The sequence below is a fragment of the Mizuhopecten yessoensis genome, unplaced genomic scaffold, assembly GCF_002113885.1.
Source record: "Mizuhopecten yessoensis strain PY_sf001 unplaced genomic scaffold, ASM211388v2 scaffold5945, whole genome shotgun sequence".
Lineage (NCBI taxonomy): Eukaryota > Metazoa > Mollusca > Bivalvia > Pectinida > Pectinidae > Mizuhopecten > Mizuhopecten yessoensis.
The window spans coordinates 85,222-103,822 of record NW_018406302.1 but is presented as its reverse complement, the minus strand read 5'-3'; the positions used below and the strand labels follow the sequence as shown (position 1 = coordinate 103,822).

The 18,601-nt window shown below is 34.3% G+C and overlaps 1 protein-coding gene across 1 annotated transcript; it reads right to left on the bottom strand.

Moving 5' to 3' along the window:
* Nucleotides 1–203: 203 nt before the first annotated feature.
* Nucleotides 204–16,849, bottom strand: LOC110451324 (sodium-coupled monocarboxylate transporter 2-like). Its single transcript, XM_021499256.1, has 15 exons — nucleotides 16,496–16,849; nucleotides 15,683–15,751; nucleotides 15,402–15,453; nucleotides 15,000–15,067; nucleotides 10,695–11,173; nucleotides 9,250–9,387; nucleotides 8,938–9,073; nucleotides 8,347–8,435; nucleotides 7,572–7,684; nucleotides 7,162–7,232; nucleotides 6,690–6,776; nucleotides 5,585–5,826; nucleotides 4,011–4,111; nucleotides 2,976–3,094; nucleotides 204–2,168 (listed from the first exon to the last, which is right to left on the bottom strand). The coding sequence occupies exons 5-15, from the start codon at nucleotides 10,760–10,762 to the stop codon at nucleotides 2,076–2,078; spliced, it is 1,257 nt and encodes a 418-aa protein (XP_021354931.1). The 5' UTR covers nucleotides 10,763–11,173; nucleotides 15,000–15,067; nucleotides 15,402–15,453; nucleotides 15,683–15,751; nucleotides 16,496–16,849; the 3' UTR covers nucleotides 204–2,075.
* Nucleotides 16,850–18,601: the final 1,752 nt, after the last annotated feature.

The window sequence follows — 18,601 nt, the reverse complement described above, 5'->3', positions numbered from 1 at the left end:
CTCCTTGGATGAAAACAAAATACTGTGTGACCCTTCCATCAGGATTCAATCTTTATATACATTTGGTTTCAGTGTACAGAGGTTAACATACATATGTTCTACGGTTGTGATATACATTTCGTTTAATTTATTGCAATAACTTACACGGTGTTTGTGTTGTTTCATGCGTGCAAAACATGACCGACCACACGTCATTACCGGTTTACAAGTTTATTCAGTTTACAAATATGTATTACACAAGTTGTTTAGCATATTTTTAATGTGTTCTTGCCCCTGAAACCGGCCTACATACATTTACTGATTTATTTATTTGTATGATAATCGTTTTACCATGTTAATGTAGAGCAAGATACACAACACTTTAATATAATATACACATACAGGTATCACAATTCACAATACACAACAAATATATAATATACTTAAATAATTATAAAGCTGCTTTAAATCATTTGATGTCCCGAAATCCATCGGTATCCACATTACACGTTTTTGAATATGAAGCTCCCTTTTTCCATCAATTCATATTATATATAGGATCTTTAATACACCAACCTTAGCACGAAGGAACACTGTTCAATTCATTCAATCAGACTAATCATGATTTATCTGATTTGCTATTAACTAGTACTCCTGTTATGTTTGAGGTTTATAACATTAAGGCGTTTTACGCGCCTTCCATTTTCACCTTTTGTTTCAAACGTAATTCAGACTTTAGACCAATTTGAAATTCCACCACATTGTAGGCCCTATCATCACCGACAAGGACGAAATAGTTGATTGGTAAATGGTGTTTGACTTTTTGCACTCTGTATCTTATACTTTATTTTAAAGGTTTAGTCACATGTGAATAGTATACGTTCAACCATTACAACTAAAGAAAGTAGGAGAGACAACTCGTGTAATTTTCATCACACTAAGTATGCTTTTTAATAAACTTTATGAAGTAAGCGAGACTATCCATGTCATTATACATGTATCAAGTTAACGACTATCCTTATTTATTTTAATTTAATCTGAAGCAACAGGACAGCATAGTATAATAATATGTTCATTTAAACTGAATCAGGAATATCGCAAAGCTTGGAGATTAAAATTGAGAATAGAATAATTATATAAGAGCAAATGTGACATAAACATCAAGAAGGGCCCACATTGAGAACTAGATTATTGGAACAGACAAGGTGTTCTAGAAGGGTGTATCATATACTAAATATGGCATTTATCAAAGCCATGACGAATAATGTAACGCCATCAACGATCTTTGAAGTGAAGAAGTAATACCGATGATAGCGTTGTGAGATAAAGAGTCATGATGACATTTATGAGGGATATGAAAAACCCGAACTAGGTATTTCATGCTAAGGAATTCAATTACCCTAATAAAGTAGTACATGCCAAGTTGACGAATATTCCTAACTAAGTAGTTCATGCATAGAAGATCAATTATTATAATTGAGTAGACTATGTGCAGTCGATACATATCCCTTACTAAGTAGTTCATGCGAAGGAGAATGCCCTTAGTAGGATATTTGGAGCTGGCTATTAAATAGAGGAACAGCAGAGATATCTAAACTGAATAAGCAAATGTGCGAGAAATTTACTTCTTAGGAAAAGAAAAGTATGAAATGTGACACAAGTACTGGCATGCGTGTTATGAAGATTGGTAGTGAATAAATATCTAATGAAATTTGCAAAAAGACTAGGGCTTCAATTTGAAGCTGAAAGTGGAATTTAAACTGCAGATATTGATTTTGGAATGTTTGGCAAAAACACAAACATTGTAAAAGATATTGGTATCTACTGCTTTTAATGATACCTGTAGCAACGAAACATGTCCTAAACTCTTAAAAACTAACTGGAGCAAAACCACCATGTAATAGATTAATTAGTACCTAGTTACAGACGCACATAGAAAACTAAATAAAATGACAACATTACATTAAAGCATCGATTTGTTGTTATAAATGTTTGACAATATACACCACCGGCAATATATTTCTTACTGGTTTCTGATTGACCTTGCTACATTAATATATAATTGAATATGAATATGGGATACAGACTTGTATACATTAGCATACATTATTATCGTCAAACGCCTTTAGACTATTTTCGGGGACGGATACAAGCTCATCCATTATATCTGGTTCGTCTTTAATAGTTTCCTGAAATGAAGAATATAGACATATTAGAATCACTCGATAACCCTTACATTTTATCGATACCTCATATAAAGCTATATATAAAAACCAGTACAGGTTGATGACGGCATATACAATTATATACAACGTACTGTAGGCTGTAGAGTCGGGGAAGCAGTTTCAATTAATGAATTTCTCTTTAAACAAAAATGAAAAAAATCGTACAATAATGAAGAATCAGCACTCATTATACAATTATTAAATTATCATCTTATACTGTTAATTATAATCCTTCAGGAACAAATACGTCGTTAAGATAAAGCAATACGAACGGTTGCGAAGAGGAACGTTGACACTATAGGCCAGACATGTGTTAGATATGTTATTTGACCACACAGGGTCAGGAGTGTTTTGGCACATTCCACACCTCGGTACATGTAAATGTATGTACATGTATGCCTGTCCCTTAGTAACCAACAGTTTAACTGAAGATATGTTGTTGCTTATTATTACTTCAACATAATAAAGAACCGAGGAAACAATACTTGTACAGTGTCCGCTACCTTTATCTCTCTCTAAATAGACCATAATCCTGTTTTGATATAGCCTATATGTTCAACCATAACGACATATTTGCTGATTTACAAATTACAGTATATAGCCGATTTCCCTGATTTGTGTAACGATCATTAAGTTTTCTGTCTTATACTATAAACATCTAAGATGTTTTTTCTATACAATAACGTATATTTGTAAGCAGTTGTATCTTACAGTATGTATGTATCAGAAACAAGAATAATGTTACGTGTTTCTCGTTTGATAAGAGCCTACCTCATCTTTTCCAGAGTACTTGACTCCACAACGGAACTTCTTTCTGATCTTTTCCGGAATGCAGGAACTCAGATGATCACACACTGGAACAACCAATGATGGGTCGACAGGTTTCTGAGCTGTTGACGAAAAGAGTACGTCTGTAAGTATTTAACTACTATAAAACAATCAGTTCAAATTGCAAAAATGAATCCAAAAATACGTGTCTCATAAAAGGTGTGGCAATTGATTTGACGCTGTTTCCAAATATTGAGCAGTTTCTTTTCGTTTTTCGTTCTTCATGTTTGTAACGACTGCCCCTAAGGCGAGGATCCTGGATTGTTCATGTGTTCAATATGAATTCAACAAAAAAGCTACTAAATAGGTTTTCAGCAAAAGGTGCTGTTTTTCTCTCGCTGTCAAGAGTTGACCTTGACCCCAAAACTGTCGTTGCTCGTAAGCCTAGCTACATGTAGCCACTATAGGTGTAATATAATCATTATGCATGTGTGCATGCATGTGTCCGTAGTAAAACGAAAGTGTATAAGATATATCATTAACACAATTTAATTCACATTCGATTCATGTTATTACCATAATATGGTAGTATTGATTTATATACTTGACAAGATTTTGATATTCATTTGTCGAGATTAAAGGGTCACGGTCCAAAGATTACATTTTAATACTTTTGAAGTTAAACGTTTTGTGTAATATATCTTATGAATCCCTTAACAATTTTATTTTTTTTACAACAAAGTATTGTACAGCATTGCGTTTTACACCTTATTATAATACGATTACGGGTAAAATAATATTATAGGCAAAATCACAGTGTATCATTTTGGAAGTAAAAAGCTTGTTTACAATATGTCTCACAAAGTTCTCAACAACTTTACTCAACTGAATGGTAACATTTATTTCCACAATGTCTACATGCTGGTGGTCAAAAGGGTCAGAAATCACGGGCAAAGCAGTATCGGGATGGGAGTTGGGATACGTGGTTGATCTTTGTATCACATTGATTCTATTCCATGAATGAAATCATTTCTGTACCTTGAAAACGACTGGCGATTGGTCCAACAATGAATACCAAACACATCCCCAGCGGCAACAACCACTTATAGGAGAGAGAATATAGCACATCCAGGCCTTGTCTGTTAACAAATCAACTTTATTTCATATAAGTTTACATATGAGCCATTGTCTTCATCAATTCCATTCCAAATCAACAGTGCACTGCGCCAATATACTATTGTAATTACTAGTATTCATTGGTTATTTATAACTTTGCATTGATCGTTTTGATTCATAAAACATCATTTCGAAATCATACAGAGGGATATTATGCACCTCTACGATTTTTGAGATAATTGTTATATCATTAATTTCAAGGAAATATAGTACTGGAACAATGCATATATTTATTGAAAGATTAACGTGTTTGCTCTTTAAAAAACCTTGATTATCGATACAGTATGAAAACAATAAACACACTGCACCATAAAAGCGAAAATCGTGGTCATCAAGATAATGGCAAACCTCGAGGACAAGACATACATCGGCAGGGTCTATCGCTCTGTATCTTTAAAGATAACCGTAAGACCTACAGTTATAGATAACATTATTTATGTTGTATTAAAATAATGTATGGATTTGAATATTCCCTTTCCTTTACTTACACTTAGGAGTAATGCAGTAATCCTTAACCAAAGGAAATTCAAAATATATCATCAGATATCATTGTTGAGTCAAAATGACAATGTGATTTCTACCTATTAAATCTTAAGTTACTAAGATTGAAGTAAAACACCATACAGGTTATCGTGTCAAGAAAATGGAATGGGTATGGTAACGTTTGGTTTAGAAAGGAATGCGCGGACACGCACAGTTTCTTTTTATCGTATGATGATTCTGAAGCATTTGCCCTATTTTGAACGTTTGACCTGGAAATGACTTAGTAATCTCCTGTTGTTTGTGTTAGAAAACATAATCGTTTTATGTTTAAGAAACTTTAGTGAACGATGCGTGAACACGCCATACATGTATTTCCAACCATTATACATTTACTTTTAAATAATTACCCTGACATTGAGTATATGACCAGGCACTTTATGTGAAATGAATGTCATATATATATTTATGTACCTCTGTAAAATTCGTGAACTTTGAGTAGAGAGCTTTATCAGAATTTATGTAAAGATTGAATTCTACTTTTGCAAAAATCATATAAAAGTTCTTAAGCGGTGTCCCGGGCTTGAATAAATGACATCCACTGGTCTACAGAGATTGACATCGCGTATACTTTCATGATGTTTTGTTGAATATTTCAGCAAACAATCTCCGGACCAACCAAATGTGTGACTTTTCCATCATATGTGAAAACTCAATAAATCTCACCTTGAAACTAAAACGTCCGATTTTGAATTTCAACTAGCCTCCAAAGATTGATGTTCATAGTGTTTGTGCAAATTTGATTATAAACTAGACACTGGCCCGACTGATGGACGAAGGGCATAATGACACCTACATGTACATAATACCCAATGTAAGCGAATGTAACACTGTACAAAGTAATCCTATGATTTTTAAAGCAAGTCTTCGAAGTGTGGTTGTATAAAATTACTTACGGTCCAGTTGCAATTGATGCTTGGGTCGCCTCTGTTACCATATTTGTGCCATTCCACATTATCCCTGATGGTATATGGCCATATTCTGTTGCATTCGCCAATACAGAAATATTGAATCGTGGGCAATTTTCTGTTGATGCCGGTTCTAATTTGTCGTTAACACGTACTCCTGACGAAACCAACTTTCCAACCGATACCCATCCCACAAACAGGAAAGAGACCACGCCACCGATTAACGCACCCTGTGAAAGTAACACAAATCGATAGATGTATAAATACTCAGTATAGTCCTGTTCTAAACATAAAAAGTATACTCCAAAAATTCAGATCACTAACGCATAAAACGATACCATAAACCGAAAGGCTGAACCACTGTCAATAACTGTAACTTCCCAGGAAACCTTTTTTTCGCCGTAACGACTAAAAAATCATATCTGAAAAGAAAACCATTTCTTGCAGAATTTGTTTATTAAGCAGAAGTAACAAAACGCAATCAACAACAATATTCTGAAAATTAAGCAAGGATAGACTGCGATTCGAACCATATATTTCCGATTAATGTAGTTTTTCTCCTACCAACTGAACTACATTCGTGTATCTGGCCAACGGAAGTGTATTGACCCAAGTTGGACGTTGGTTTGCTGTAAAGGGTTTAACGTCCAATCATAAGCTTAAGTCATTTAAGGATGTGCTTCCATGTGCGTGCATTTGTAAATGTGCGCATGAGGCAGGATGTGTTGGTGTATTTGCTCTACTGGTTGGTCTACTTGTGACAGCACGGATCTGATGCCGAACTGATAGTGCTTCCTAACTGAAATATCATAACAAAGGCACCCATTACAGCATTACGCCCGGTCACAAAATACTGACAACGGGTGAACCAGTTGTTATCATCACCTTAAATGCTGAACGCTAAGCAGAAAACAATAACGATCATTTTAAGAGCTTTGGTATGTCTCGACATTGGGACCAATTTCACTGCGATCCTCAACTGGGTGAACGTTCAACATTTAAGCAAAAAAGGGAGGCGCTACGGAAGAGCAAAATACCATTCAAAGAACACACATAGTCATTACATGTTACTTGTTGAATTGTATATACTTACCAATGCGTTTGCTGTCGGTATGAACCACCCAAGTAGCATTATTCCGAGTGTTGCACCGCTCATGCATGCTCCTGTGATATCTAGTATCTTATAACAAACAAAAAATCATACACAGAGCTACAAATCTATATATCATCAAATGTCACAAAACATCAAAATGATGAAAAAAGGTTGAAAGAAAATTAATCTGCAGTTGTGACATGCAGGAAACAATTGAGGTTTTCGCCACCTAAATTTCATATCGTATGAATGACGGCGTAACCCAAAGAAAAATGTATGCAAAAGTTACCGGTGATAGCCACCAGGAGCCCTAAATTGGTACCCCTTTTTGATGGGTGAAAATTGGAGCTAATAAGCCTGCGTAAAAGCTTATAGGCCTATCATATATCATATAAGTTCCTCGAAAACAATGTTTCCCTCACTAGACAGATGTACAATAGATGAGTATTTCACATAAAAATAATCAACGTACTCGAGGTATGGGTCCCTTGATTGAAGATATGCCAAAGGCAACCATTATGGCCAGCACTCCGAAAAGTAATACTGAAGGTGTAAATAAAAGGATTTCGATGACTTGTTTTTCACATGTCATAATTAGTTATAGGTTAAACCTTATTGCAAACTGTAAACAAACATAAACTCAGGCAAAGACAGAATGTAAAATATCCCAATATTGTTTCAAATTAATAACATAGTTTAAACTATACTTATAATATCAGTATTTTATATCATAAAAAAATGAAATAACATGTTTTATGAGATTATCTAAAACACCATGGACTTAAGATAAAATCATATAGAGAGTTCATTTTATAAAAATAGCAGAGTGCTAGAATCATGGATGGAATTTTTGCATTTATCACTTAATCGCAGATATGTCACCGGATAATTGTGCGATTCGTATAGCCTGCTTGTCTGACATAGGTTTGGTGTGTGGTTTGACGATATCTTCCCAAAACATGGCCGACATTGAGCTGAACACCGACGACATGGTGCTGTAAAAAACAGAGAACATCCGTTAAAAGCACGTGTTACTTCAGACACTGACAAAAATTTGAAGATTATCCATTAAGAATTATTGAATATTTGGATGATGGTTAAAACAAAGGGGCGGGGCATGTCTATGTCTCTATTCTGTTTGTCTCGAGCGATGATTAAAAATAAAAGTACTGTGATATTCCCTTTTTTTTCTTGTACGTATGAAAATCAATGCTAAAAAATGTCTGCTGGCGACAGATGACGCCATGAACAAGAAATAGCACCATTAAAAAGTGCTCGCGTATGAAATTAATCCATCATAAAATAATCCTTATAAAATCATGAATCATATATTCCAAGCATTCTACGCAGCTTATAACAAGAGTGTTGCTTTATCTATTAAACTCTCCTCAATGTACATGTGATTGTATTCCTCAGTACAGCACTTTGTTTAATAGTTTACAACTGTCACTGACAAGGATCTTGACGATCATCAGAAGTGAGTTGGAATATGTGGTATACAGCTGAATTTGTTTATGATTGTTGAAAACGTAAGGCAGTGTATAGGAATGTTAACAGTCCATCTGATAGTGTTTTTCTATGGTTGTTGTGAGAGACATGTTCTAACTGTGACAATATCTCTGCAGCTATTTATGTCATGCAGATTTTCTCTTATTACCTGAGCGAAGCACTGAACAGCGCCGCCAAGAAAAGTCCCGGAAGACAGGGTGTATCCTTAAAAATTTCTGGTAACATTTTGGCCATTAACTGCAAAAGAAATTCTTGATAGGCAATATTTATATATCTGTATCTGCTTGGATATTAAATAGGTTGTATGGAGAAGGCTGAAACTTGACCAAAGAAAATTGCGTCAGATTTAAAAATACGTTTTGTATCGATCTTCCGAGTAAAATAATTTCTTGTGTATTGCCCGCTCCGTATATTGGCCGCAAATGCCTGAAATTATCATCTTCATGAAATAAAATCTCATGCTGGTAATATATCCCATCTTATCATGCAAACATCCGACGACAAACTTTATAATTCCTATAGATTTGCTGTGCATTTGTTTATAATTGCAGAATTATAAGTTTAAAGGGTTTGGATGATATCGCATAACCCGCTCTTTTTACAGCTTTTTGAAAACATTACGTCATATTGCCCGCTTCATTAGATAGCCCGCAGCAGGCATTGTCAAAGAAAGAAGCTGTATAACCCGCGGGAAATAGGCAAAACATTACGGTACATTGTAATTAATTTTAACAATCACCTGGTTTGGGTTTCTAACTTGATTGGCTAAAAGTGGGTCGCATCCTTTCGCTTGATAGTACGCGAACATGACGGCCCCCGTCATGGCCGATAACGCAGATACAAACAGGAATAACAAGGACGCTATGAGGTACATTCTGAAATGTACAGAAGGGCTATCATTCATATCAATTCAAAAGCATAGTATTTTGTGTTGTTTGCAGTATAGATATACAGAACAGGCTCAAGATATCGTTTTATTTTACAAACGTTTTCTCAATTTAAATTTCGTCGATTAAGAATCAATTTTAACTGTGATCTCCGACACTTTTACCGTTTAGCTGTTTTTTCTGTAGGAGTTGCTTTGATCCGTTGATATGTCGATTGAGTAAATTGCAATCTGAATCCAGAGATAACGCTCCCAACAAATAGGCTCCAAAAGGACTGGCGTAAGGTTGGATCAGGATTAAAACTTAAAGAAATATATCACATTTAGTTATGATCCACCCAAATGATTACAGGAGAGATACCTGATACAAGGTCAAGTTATCATAATCACTTAATCAAATAAAGAATATAAATATTTCATTGTAATGCATTCAAGGTATTGATAAAATGTCTAAAGTCCTAAATCACAATAGTATGATGTGTTTTCTTTTGTTTGATCATTTAATTGTCGCAATTCCTGTCACTGAAAACCTCATTGAACAACTTTGTCCAAAAGCCTTGGTTTTATAATTAAATTGTTTACTTTTTAATATTCTCTCTTAACGTAAATCTTTTACAAAATAATCGACAGAGCTTATTATAACAACCCTTTTTATTTATATTGATGATCTTATTAGGACTGGTACTAAAATCCTAGCCAAGTCCTTTAACTTCACAGTCAGATATATCGACGATGTGGTGTTCTTGAATAAGAATTGTTTCGACCATACCGATCGAATTAATCCTCCAGAGCTTAAAATCAAGAACAACTCAGACTCTTCTACATCAGCCGCTTTTCCCGATCTTTTATTTTACAACATTACTTTTATGGACTGCTTACAAGAAAAGCTGCAAAATAAGCAAGCCGATTTCGACTTTTGCTATCGAAAACTTTCCTTTTCTCGACAGTAACACCACTGCGTCTATTACTACGGTATCTACATGTCTCAGTCAATTTGTCGTTTTGTTGGCGCTATTCATGTTCTAGATAAGAAAACGGAAAATTACCTGGATTTGAACTAGATATACATTGTGGGTGTCGTCGATGAAGCAGAAGATGCTTACCTTTTCGGAACACCTAGTCTTTTAAGCCTTGAACGTTTATATTTTGGCCTAGCTTTATTGATTTTGAGTTCGAACTTATGTTATGTTGACAGTTCTTGTTACCATAGAAGACTAGGTTGTGTGTAGCAACAAGACAAGCTTACAGGAATGGAGTGCCTTGTAACCAACCCTCTTCCTGTTCTTCCTAAAAATATATGATATGGTGCTTTAAAACCCTAGAGCCACCGATGATTCAGGAAATCCAAATTTGAAACAACAAATAGAGTAACTTACACCGACAATAATAAGCTTAGCATACTGACAAAGTAGCGATGCATTTCCGCAGATTCGTTAGACATGAGAGAATAGTCTACGAGAAGTGAGGTCTTACCATATAAAAATAATCAAATTAGAATAAGCTTGATTATTTCCATGTTTTACATTTTTAAAGTTTCAAAATTGATTAACTTACCTAAATAAGAAGCGATCTGCACAAACTGATTTGATAAAAAAAAAAGATTAACTTACTCAAACATGTTTAGCCGTCCTTTTTCCTTCACTATGTTCCAAGTGTTTGTCATTCCCCCAGCTTCCATCGTACCCTTGTTTTACACATTCAAGGATAATATGATTATGAGATTAAATTGTAACGTACTACTTTGATTATGATGACGATGAACAGGAAACAGAAGTTATCCAATTAATCCAATTTATATTTGTAAGTAAGAATTAATTTAAATAAATACTTTGTGCTTTTCATTACTTACTATTGGATGTCTGTTTCATTAACTGATAATTATTGATATTTCTCTCCGTTAAAATTTAACGGAAAACATTTTTCGATTGAATCGTTAAAAATACGATATAAAACAAGTTTCATTCATATTCCTTGATTATACAAGACAGCCGAGTAATTCCTTGATTACCTTGATGAGAATTGCGAACATGCCACCAAACATGAGAACTGCTTGAAACACATCTGTCCATATTACAGCTGTGAACCCTCCCTATAATAAAAAAATAACTGAAAACGTCAAACAGAAACAAACAAACAATGTTTAAAGAAAGACATACAAAAATCTACAGATGTTCTACAGGAAAAGAATATTCTATGTATCGATACATTAATTAACGGTGAACGTTTTCCCTTGATGTGAATCTTAAAATGAAGGGTACACTTTTCTACGTCGGAAGTAACATAACAATATGATAAGCTTTCTTTGTTTGTGTGTTATGTCCTATTAACAGCAACGGTCATTTAAGGACGTGCCATGTGTTGGGGATGGCGGAAAGCCGGATTTCCTGGAGAAAAACAACCGCCCGGCGGTCAGTATCTGGCACTGATCTACGTAGGCCTCGAACCCGCGACCCAGTAGTGGAGGGTCAGTGGTAGCAGATTGTCAGACGCGTTTACCACTTGGCCACTGCGGCCCCAAATTTATATGATATTCTGATTTGTTATAAAAGGTATACATTAACTGATCATATCTGTGATAACTAAGTTATACTTGTCTAATTTATATATTAATTACATTGTTTACCATCAAGACAAATATCGAAAATTATATATAACATTAGCTAAAAACTTCAAATTTCACATTTGATTATTAAAGGTGCAATAGAATTTCATATTAAACAAATCTGAACGGAATTTTCATTTACTGAGGTCCAAAGCCACATTTTACTATTGCTGTTACAGATGACACGACGGTGGAAGATTTGGTTGTTTTGTACATCTATGCTCCTTACACTCACTTGTACGGCAAAATATAGCATGTCATCGCACTCATCAAAATAGCGATAGTCAGCCATATAGTTGGAAGCAAACTCAACTTGGTATCTAGTGCACGTTGTAGTGCACCCGTAGTGGACAAGCTAGACAAAGCTTTGTATTGCTAATTCTAGTTCACATCGGTGCTTAAATTCAGTATACTGTGACGTTAACTCCAGTGCACTATGATGTCAAGTCCCGTGCACTATGATGTTAACTCCAGTGCACTATGATGTTACTTCATTGTAACATAATGTTAACTTTCATTATTTTAAAGAAATTGTTTAATAGTACATTTTAACTAATAGAGTGAAATTTGCATCACATTTTATTTCTATGTTTAAGTGATATATTTGCTTTTATAATATGTTCATCATTCTGGTCCATCAGAGGTATACAAATATTTGCTTTACATAACCACAATAAATAAACAAATCAAGAAAATTAAACATAAGCAACCCCTCGGGGCTTTCACTGTGTTCCCAACACTAGTAGATAAGTGGTAATCAATTACAATTAGCAGTTATATACAGTTGGCCAGGTGGAAATGACATTTTATTGTCCTGATTTAAAAGATGGCTAAGTGCAAATTCATGTAGGTAAAGTATCGACATATGAAATTAGCTCAAAGATTAACTAATTAATCAATGAAATATATAAAGTTTCCATATCACAGGGAATCTGAAATTTTGGCCTCAAGTTACAACCTTCTTTCGGTGGCAGCTGGACCTTGGGGCAACGTGACCCACTGACAGATATTTTTCATTTTAATATGACATCTATACCGGAGAATATGGGGAGTAACATTTACCATTCACCTGTGGTAACATAGACTTCTTAAGGGCAGTGCCTTATCTTGGTCACCTTGTATCACTCACCCATCACTCACTATCAGAATGTTGATAATCAGGATAGTTTTCAAAGTTTCTCAGACAGAATAATATTGTAAAGATAATAACATTTTTATCTAACTATGAACAGGGAAAGTTTTTGAATTATAGCAGGTCATTATCTTATTTCCCGACCAAATAAATTAACAAACAATACAACTTTGTTAAAGCTATTTGTTAAATTAAGTGCATTTTCTGTGATTGAAAATTAAAGGTGTGAAAATAAGTCAATCGTTTCTGGTCAAGGGTACCACTGAACTTGTACATGTATGATTAATTGAAAAAGATAATTCATCTATTTTTGCTGACCAATAAGTAGTACTACGTCAGTTACACAAAAAATAGTATCAGCCTCAAACACTACCACTGTATTTAACCTAAATAGACTAAAATACAACTTAATTAAATAGTTGATATCTATATATACTTTATGCATGATAAGATAGGCTCAAAACCATAAATGAATTTTAATGAATATGTCCATAACTTAAAGTATCACAATTTAAAACACATCTACAGGTTAATAATATACATGCACGAATATTTAAACAGGTTTACTGCTTCTAATTAATAAGGTCTTGATGCATACTTGAATGAAATAGCTGTCATTTAAGGATACTGCTTTAGAACACTTAAATTACATGAATTATTGCCATGGTTGTTTTTCATTTTTTTCATTTTTTTTTTTAAGTAGATGGGAGGGGAAAAAATCATAATAAGTATAAACTTATGGAAACCAGACGCACAATGCACAAGCTTGTGAAGTCCAGTGCTCTTCAGTGTTATATGTAGCACTAGTGCATAAACATGTGAACTCTAATGCACAACCTTGTACAGTTGTGGGATCGCACAACGTTACACGATGTGCGGTGTGCGCACGATGTGTGCACGGAGTGTGAACGATATGTGCACGAAGTGCGAACGATAAAAAATTGGACTATCATTGCTTGCGTACATTTTTGCGGACGATCGACGCACGTTGTGCGATAACAATCGTGGTTGGTGTAAATTGAGGAATGGCTTAACAACATACACATTCGATTGTTTAGTATGTTTCTATATTCTAACTACATCTATAAGCTGATCTTTCTGTCTATACTTTCTTAAATTTAGCAATGGTGTTTTCGGTGATTTTAAACGACCTTAATCGACACATGTCAAAAAATACAACACAGTCTCGGCAACACAGGTAAACATAGCCACTTTGTACCTGGACCGTATTTTTTCCCCGCCCGAGCCACTTACGTCACTCGCCAAGGTATGAAAAACAGGCGAAGGGAGCTATAGATGAAAACGAATGCAAATAACAAAAACGCAACGTCTAGTGGTATTTTCATAACGGTCATACGGTATCACATATAGCAGCTCTATGTGTCAGGCACAGGCCAGGTAAAACTCCGGTCACTCATCAAATTGTTATTTACCTGTTCTGTTACCGAGCTAGGAGCCAAATCCATTCTTGACAGTCTAACGGTCACTGTATACTGTGTTACACGCATTATAAAATTGTACGTAATCTTAATTATTGTGATGAAAAATTACAGTAAAAATACAGTGTACATTATTGCACACGAGTCTTCCGGGTTTTTTTCATTCCGTAATATTGATCAACAAATTGTACCAAATCGCACAATGTGTGGACGATGTGCGGACGGTGTGTGAACGATGTATGCACGGTGTGCGCACGGTATTTTTGGTGCGTTGTGCGGTCACACAACTGTAACATTCAGGGCAAAAGCTTACGACCTGTGTACAACCAAGTGCACTGGAGTTAAATGTCCTTGTTATCACCAGTGCATTAGACTACAAAGTTAACTTTGCTCACAAATATACTATTACTATATACTAATATTTTGGTAATCAAAGGGAAACCATCAAATTTCCTTTATAAAGTGGTCAATATTAAAACACACTATGTGACATTTCAATTTCAAATCAAAACAAATCAATTTGATAATGAGGAAAATTTTACAATGACGATATAACTAGAACAACAACCGTTAATGTGATGATAATGGCAAACACTAGCAATACAACCGTCAATGTGATGATGAGAAGTACTTACAATAATGGTATACACTAGAACAGCAACCGCCAATGTTAGGTGGTGTGCTTGCAATAATAATGTACACTTGAACAACAATCGTCAATGTGATGATGAGGAGTACTTACAATAATGGTATACACTAGAACAACAACCGTCAGTGTGATGATAGAAATTGCCATTGGAATATCAGCCACTGAAATGAATAAAGGATGTTTCTGCTCTTTCAATGTTATTAATATGATAAATGCAACGCAAAAATATGTATACAAACACGTTTTTATCTATTGGAATTCGAAAATCAAATGTATTGACATATCTGATTTATTTGTTCATATGGTTACAAAGATGTATTCTGGGCTAATGGTGAGTGATACATTTGTATTTACCTGGAAATACGTCAGGATTGTCCGCCTTCTTATCCATCAAATAAACCGTTATTTGTTTGTATTAAGTTCTAGAAAGAATCAGTAGTATATTTTCCACTTTATTTCTAATGCAAAGATTCCGTTTTGTGAATCAATTCTTACCCAGTTCCAACGTCAGAGCCGGCACAAATATTACACTCCCAAGATAGTTCAGCTGTATAAAAAATGGTATTTCAAAATTGATTCAAAAAGGAACAATGTAACATATCAATCTGTTTAAAAGAAAAATATGTGAACTCCAATCATAATGCCATGGTTTAAAATAGAACTAAAAAGCAAAAATACGAATTCTGAAAACAATCCTTACTGTACAATGTAAAAGGATATTACTTCATAGAAATGTAAACGATACAGTATGTACACGGGAGTAATTTTAAGCTTACCGATGACATCAAATTCATTATTGATGCAAACAATCTGAGTCCGTGAGAGTTGTATCGAAGCTCAAAATACTACAAAGAGAAATATATTTTATGCATGTATTCTCGTCGGCATTATGGTTATGATGCAAACTTATTGTATGGCTTTCAGTTTTAATGTTGCCATTGTCTTTTGTGGTATACATTCTGGTGATTATGACGTAATTGATGTTTGACAGCGACACTATGCTGGTGAGATATTAGAAATAATGCTTTCCTTTGACGGAAGTAATCTCTCATGATACCTCGGTGATAATGGTGTCACCCAAGGCTGAAAAGTGATACTCTAAATTCTTTAACTACTTTTGCTCATATTTCAGGAGTTATAACATGCTGAAAAGCACTCGCTTACTTCAAATAGCCATTTGTTTTTTTACGTTTTTTAGGATACATGTAGATATAAATTTTATTTTCATGAAATCTGAACTTTTGCAGGGAAAGGCATTAATCAGTGCTTATTGACCTTGACTAAGTGTATATTGCTAAATGTATATTTTGATAAGACATCATAAGCAAATCTCCCAAGTACATCAATTTATTTAACGTTTGAGTAAAACTATTTGTAAATGTATCCATTAACAAATTATCTTTTGCGATAACATATATTTGTGTATCCTTGTACAAATCAAATTTATTTTATTTGGTGGTTTGGTGCAACCTGAAGACTAGCCACAACTATTCCCTTGTTTGTTACTTTCGGTAGGGAACTGGAGATAAGTATTACTTATCACTAATAAATTATTTCTAATTTTACCTTTTTCGTTTTGAAGTGTTTACCTGGTTCATGCTGGTGATGTTGAGTTTCCTCTGTAACGGTATAAATAGACGTAAAGTCACTAAATGGGAAAGGAAACTCCCGATAATGGAGATATACCACTGCATACCGTACATATAAACTTCCGCCGGAACTCCCAGCATCATTATGCCAGATTCATAGGAAACCATTAAGGACAAGGCCACCGGAAATGTCCACATATTGCCATCACCTAGAATGAATTGTTTTGTGGTGTTCTGTTTTGATCCTCGAAGTGAATTGTACAAACCAATTCCCAAGGAAAAAGCCAGGGTAATAACAAAAATGACATAGTCCTCCCATTTCAGAAACGCCATTCTGTATTACAAAGTATACGAATATGAGGATATTATCCCTGGAAAATAAAAGATGAGAAAACAAATTAGAAATGAGTTGAATTTGGTGTTTGAAATTCAAAAACGAGAAATTTGAAGGCTATTCAACAAAAACTATCAAAATGGCAATAAAATCGATGCTCCGAAAATTAGGTGTTTCAGCGTTTCCTGAACCCTATGTAGCCAGAAAGTATTTAAGTCACCAACAACAAAATGCAGCAACCGAGTATTATATGTTATTATAATATTTATATATTTGAAATCAAAAGACGACCCTAAAGTTTTTTCAGTGTAGATCCATTCACCTCCGGTACGAAACCCCGGAAAGCAAGTTCATTTGTCAATGCATTATCTATAAAATATAACAGCTCAAGCGGTATATGGAGTTGCAAATCAGCTGTGAAAAGACAATTTCATACATAGAAGCTTCTTGGTATGACATTACTAAAATTGTGTGAATTCGGGATAACAATAGACCTGCACAATCACACTGCATGTCATTAGAGGAGCGTAATTCTGCTTTAGGGACATGCTGTTTCCCATTCCAGGTGTATGGCAAGAAGAAACTAATAATTGATTAACTAATAATAATCGGGCGTTTCCTGAGTTTCTTTTAGCTGTCTTAGCTGTCCACATTTAATATTTGCCTTCTCTCGTTATCACGCATTCATTTCCGTGGTTATTACCTATATATGTCGTACTCATATAAACCTGGCTGTTGCAAGGACATAAACCCCGAACAGGTAATCAAATAGCATTAATTTACTTCCAGGAAAAGGGAAGTTAAATTTTGTGAATTAATTATATTTGGTTTGAAAGTGAAACTTTGAAAGATTCACTTAAGCGAAGTGAATTGCGGCGATCGGAATAGGCTATTAGTAATTAATTTCATACGAGCCTGACATGAGCCTTACATTTTCCAGAAAATATCATCCGAAAACAACAAATACAGGATGTAAGATGTTTTTTTCAGAAATAACACATAGTAATTGTTATGATCATGAATGCAAAGGAAAACTGTTTGATATAACACAATAGTATGCTTACCTTATGATACTGTTAACCACCCCTCTTGTGAACCACAACTCCTGTCTGCGGTACATCAACAAATTTTATTTCATAATATCGCTCATATTAATTCCGTACTAGTGATACTAATTAAAAGTGTTCCACTTATTTTGATTAATATATTTATCGATAAGGAAGTTTTGTTAGAATCAACATCAGCCAATTGTTATGACCTTGAAGCATCTGTTGTTTTATTGATTTTTATTAATTAAAACATGAATTGTTAAATACCATTATTAAAATTCTAATTAGGAATGTATCACCATTTATGAGAGAAAATTTTATCAAAAGAGTATCTAAATCGTGTTGATATTGTAAAATATTATACATCCTTGAATAACAACTAATATTAACATATAATGTATTACATTTAAATTCCAGTACACAACAGTAGGGCAATGAAATAGATTTGATATGAAATGTCTATATTGATTTATAAGAAATGAAACATGTAACAAATATAAATGGTTGGCGAAAACACACAAATTGACGTGAAGTCTTCATATAGAATTGTTAAGTATACTAAAGAGAAAAAGAAAGTTAAAATCATCTTCATTATAGATATGTTTCGTAATATTATTTTTATGACTTTCCATTTTGAGGAATAGTGAGAAAATAGCGCTGCGTCTTACGCATGATTGATAGTATCCCTGACAATAGCAACGAGTGAACCCTCCTCTTCCTGTA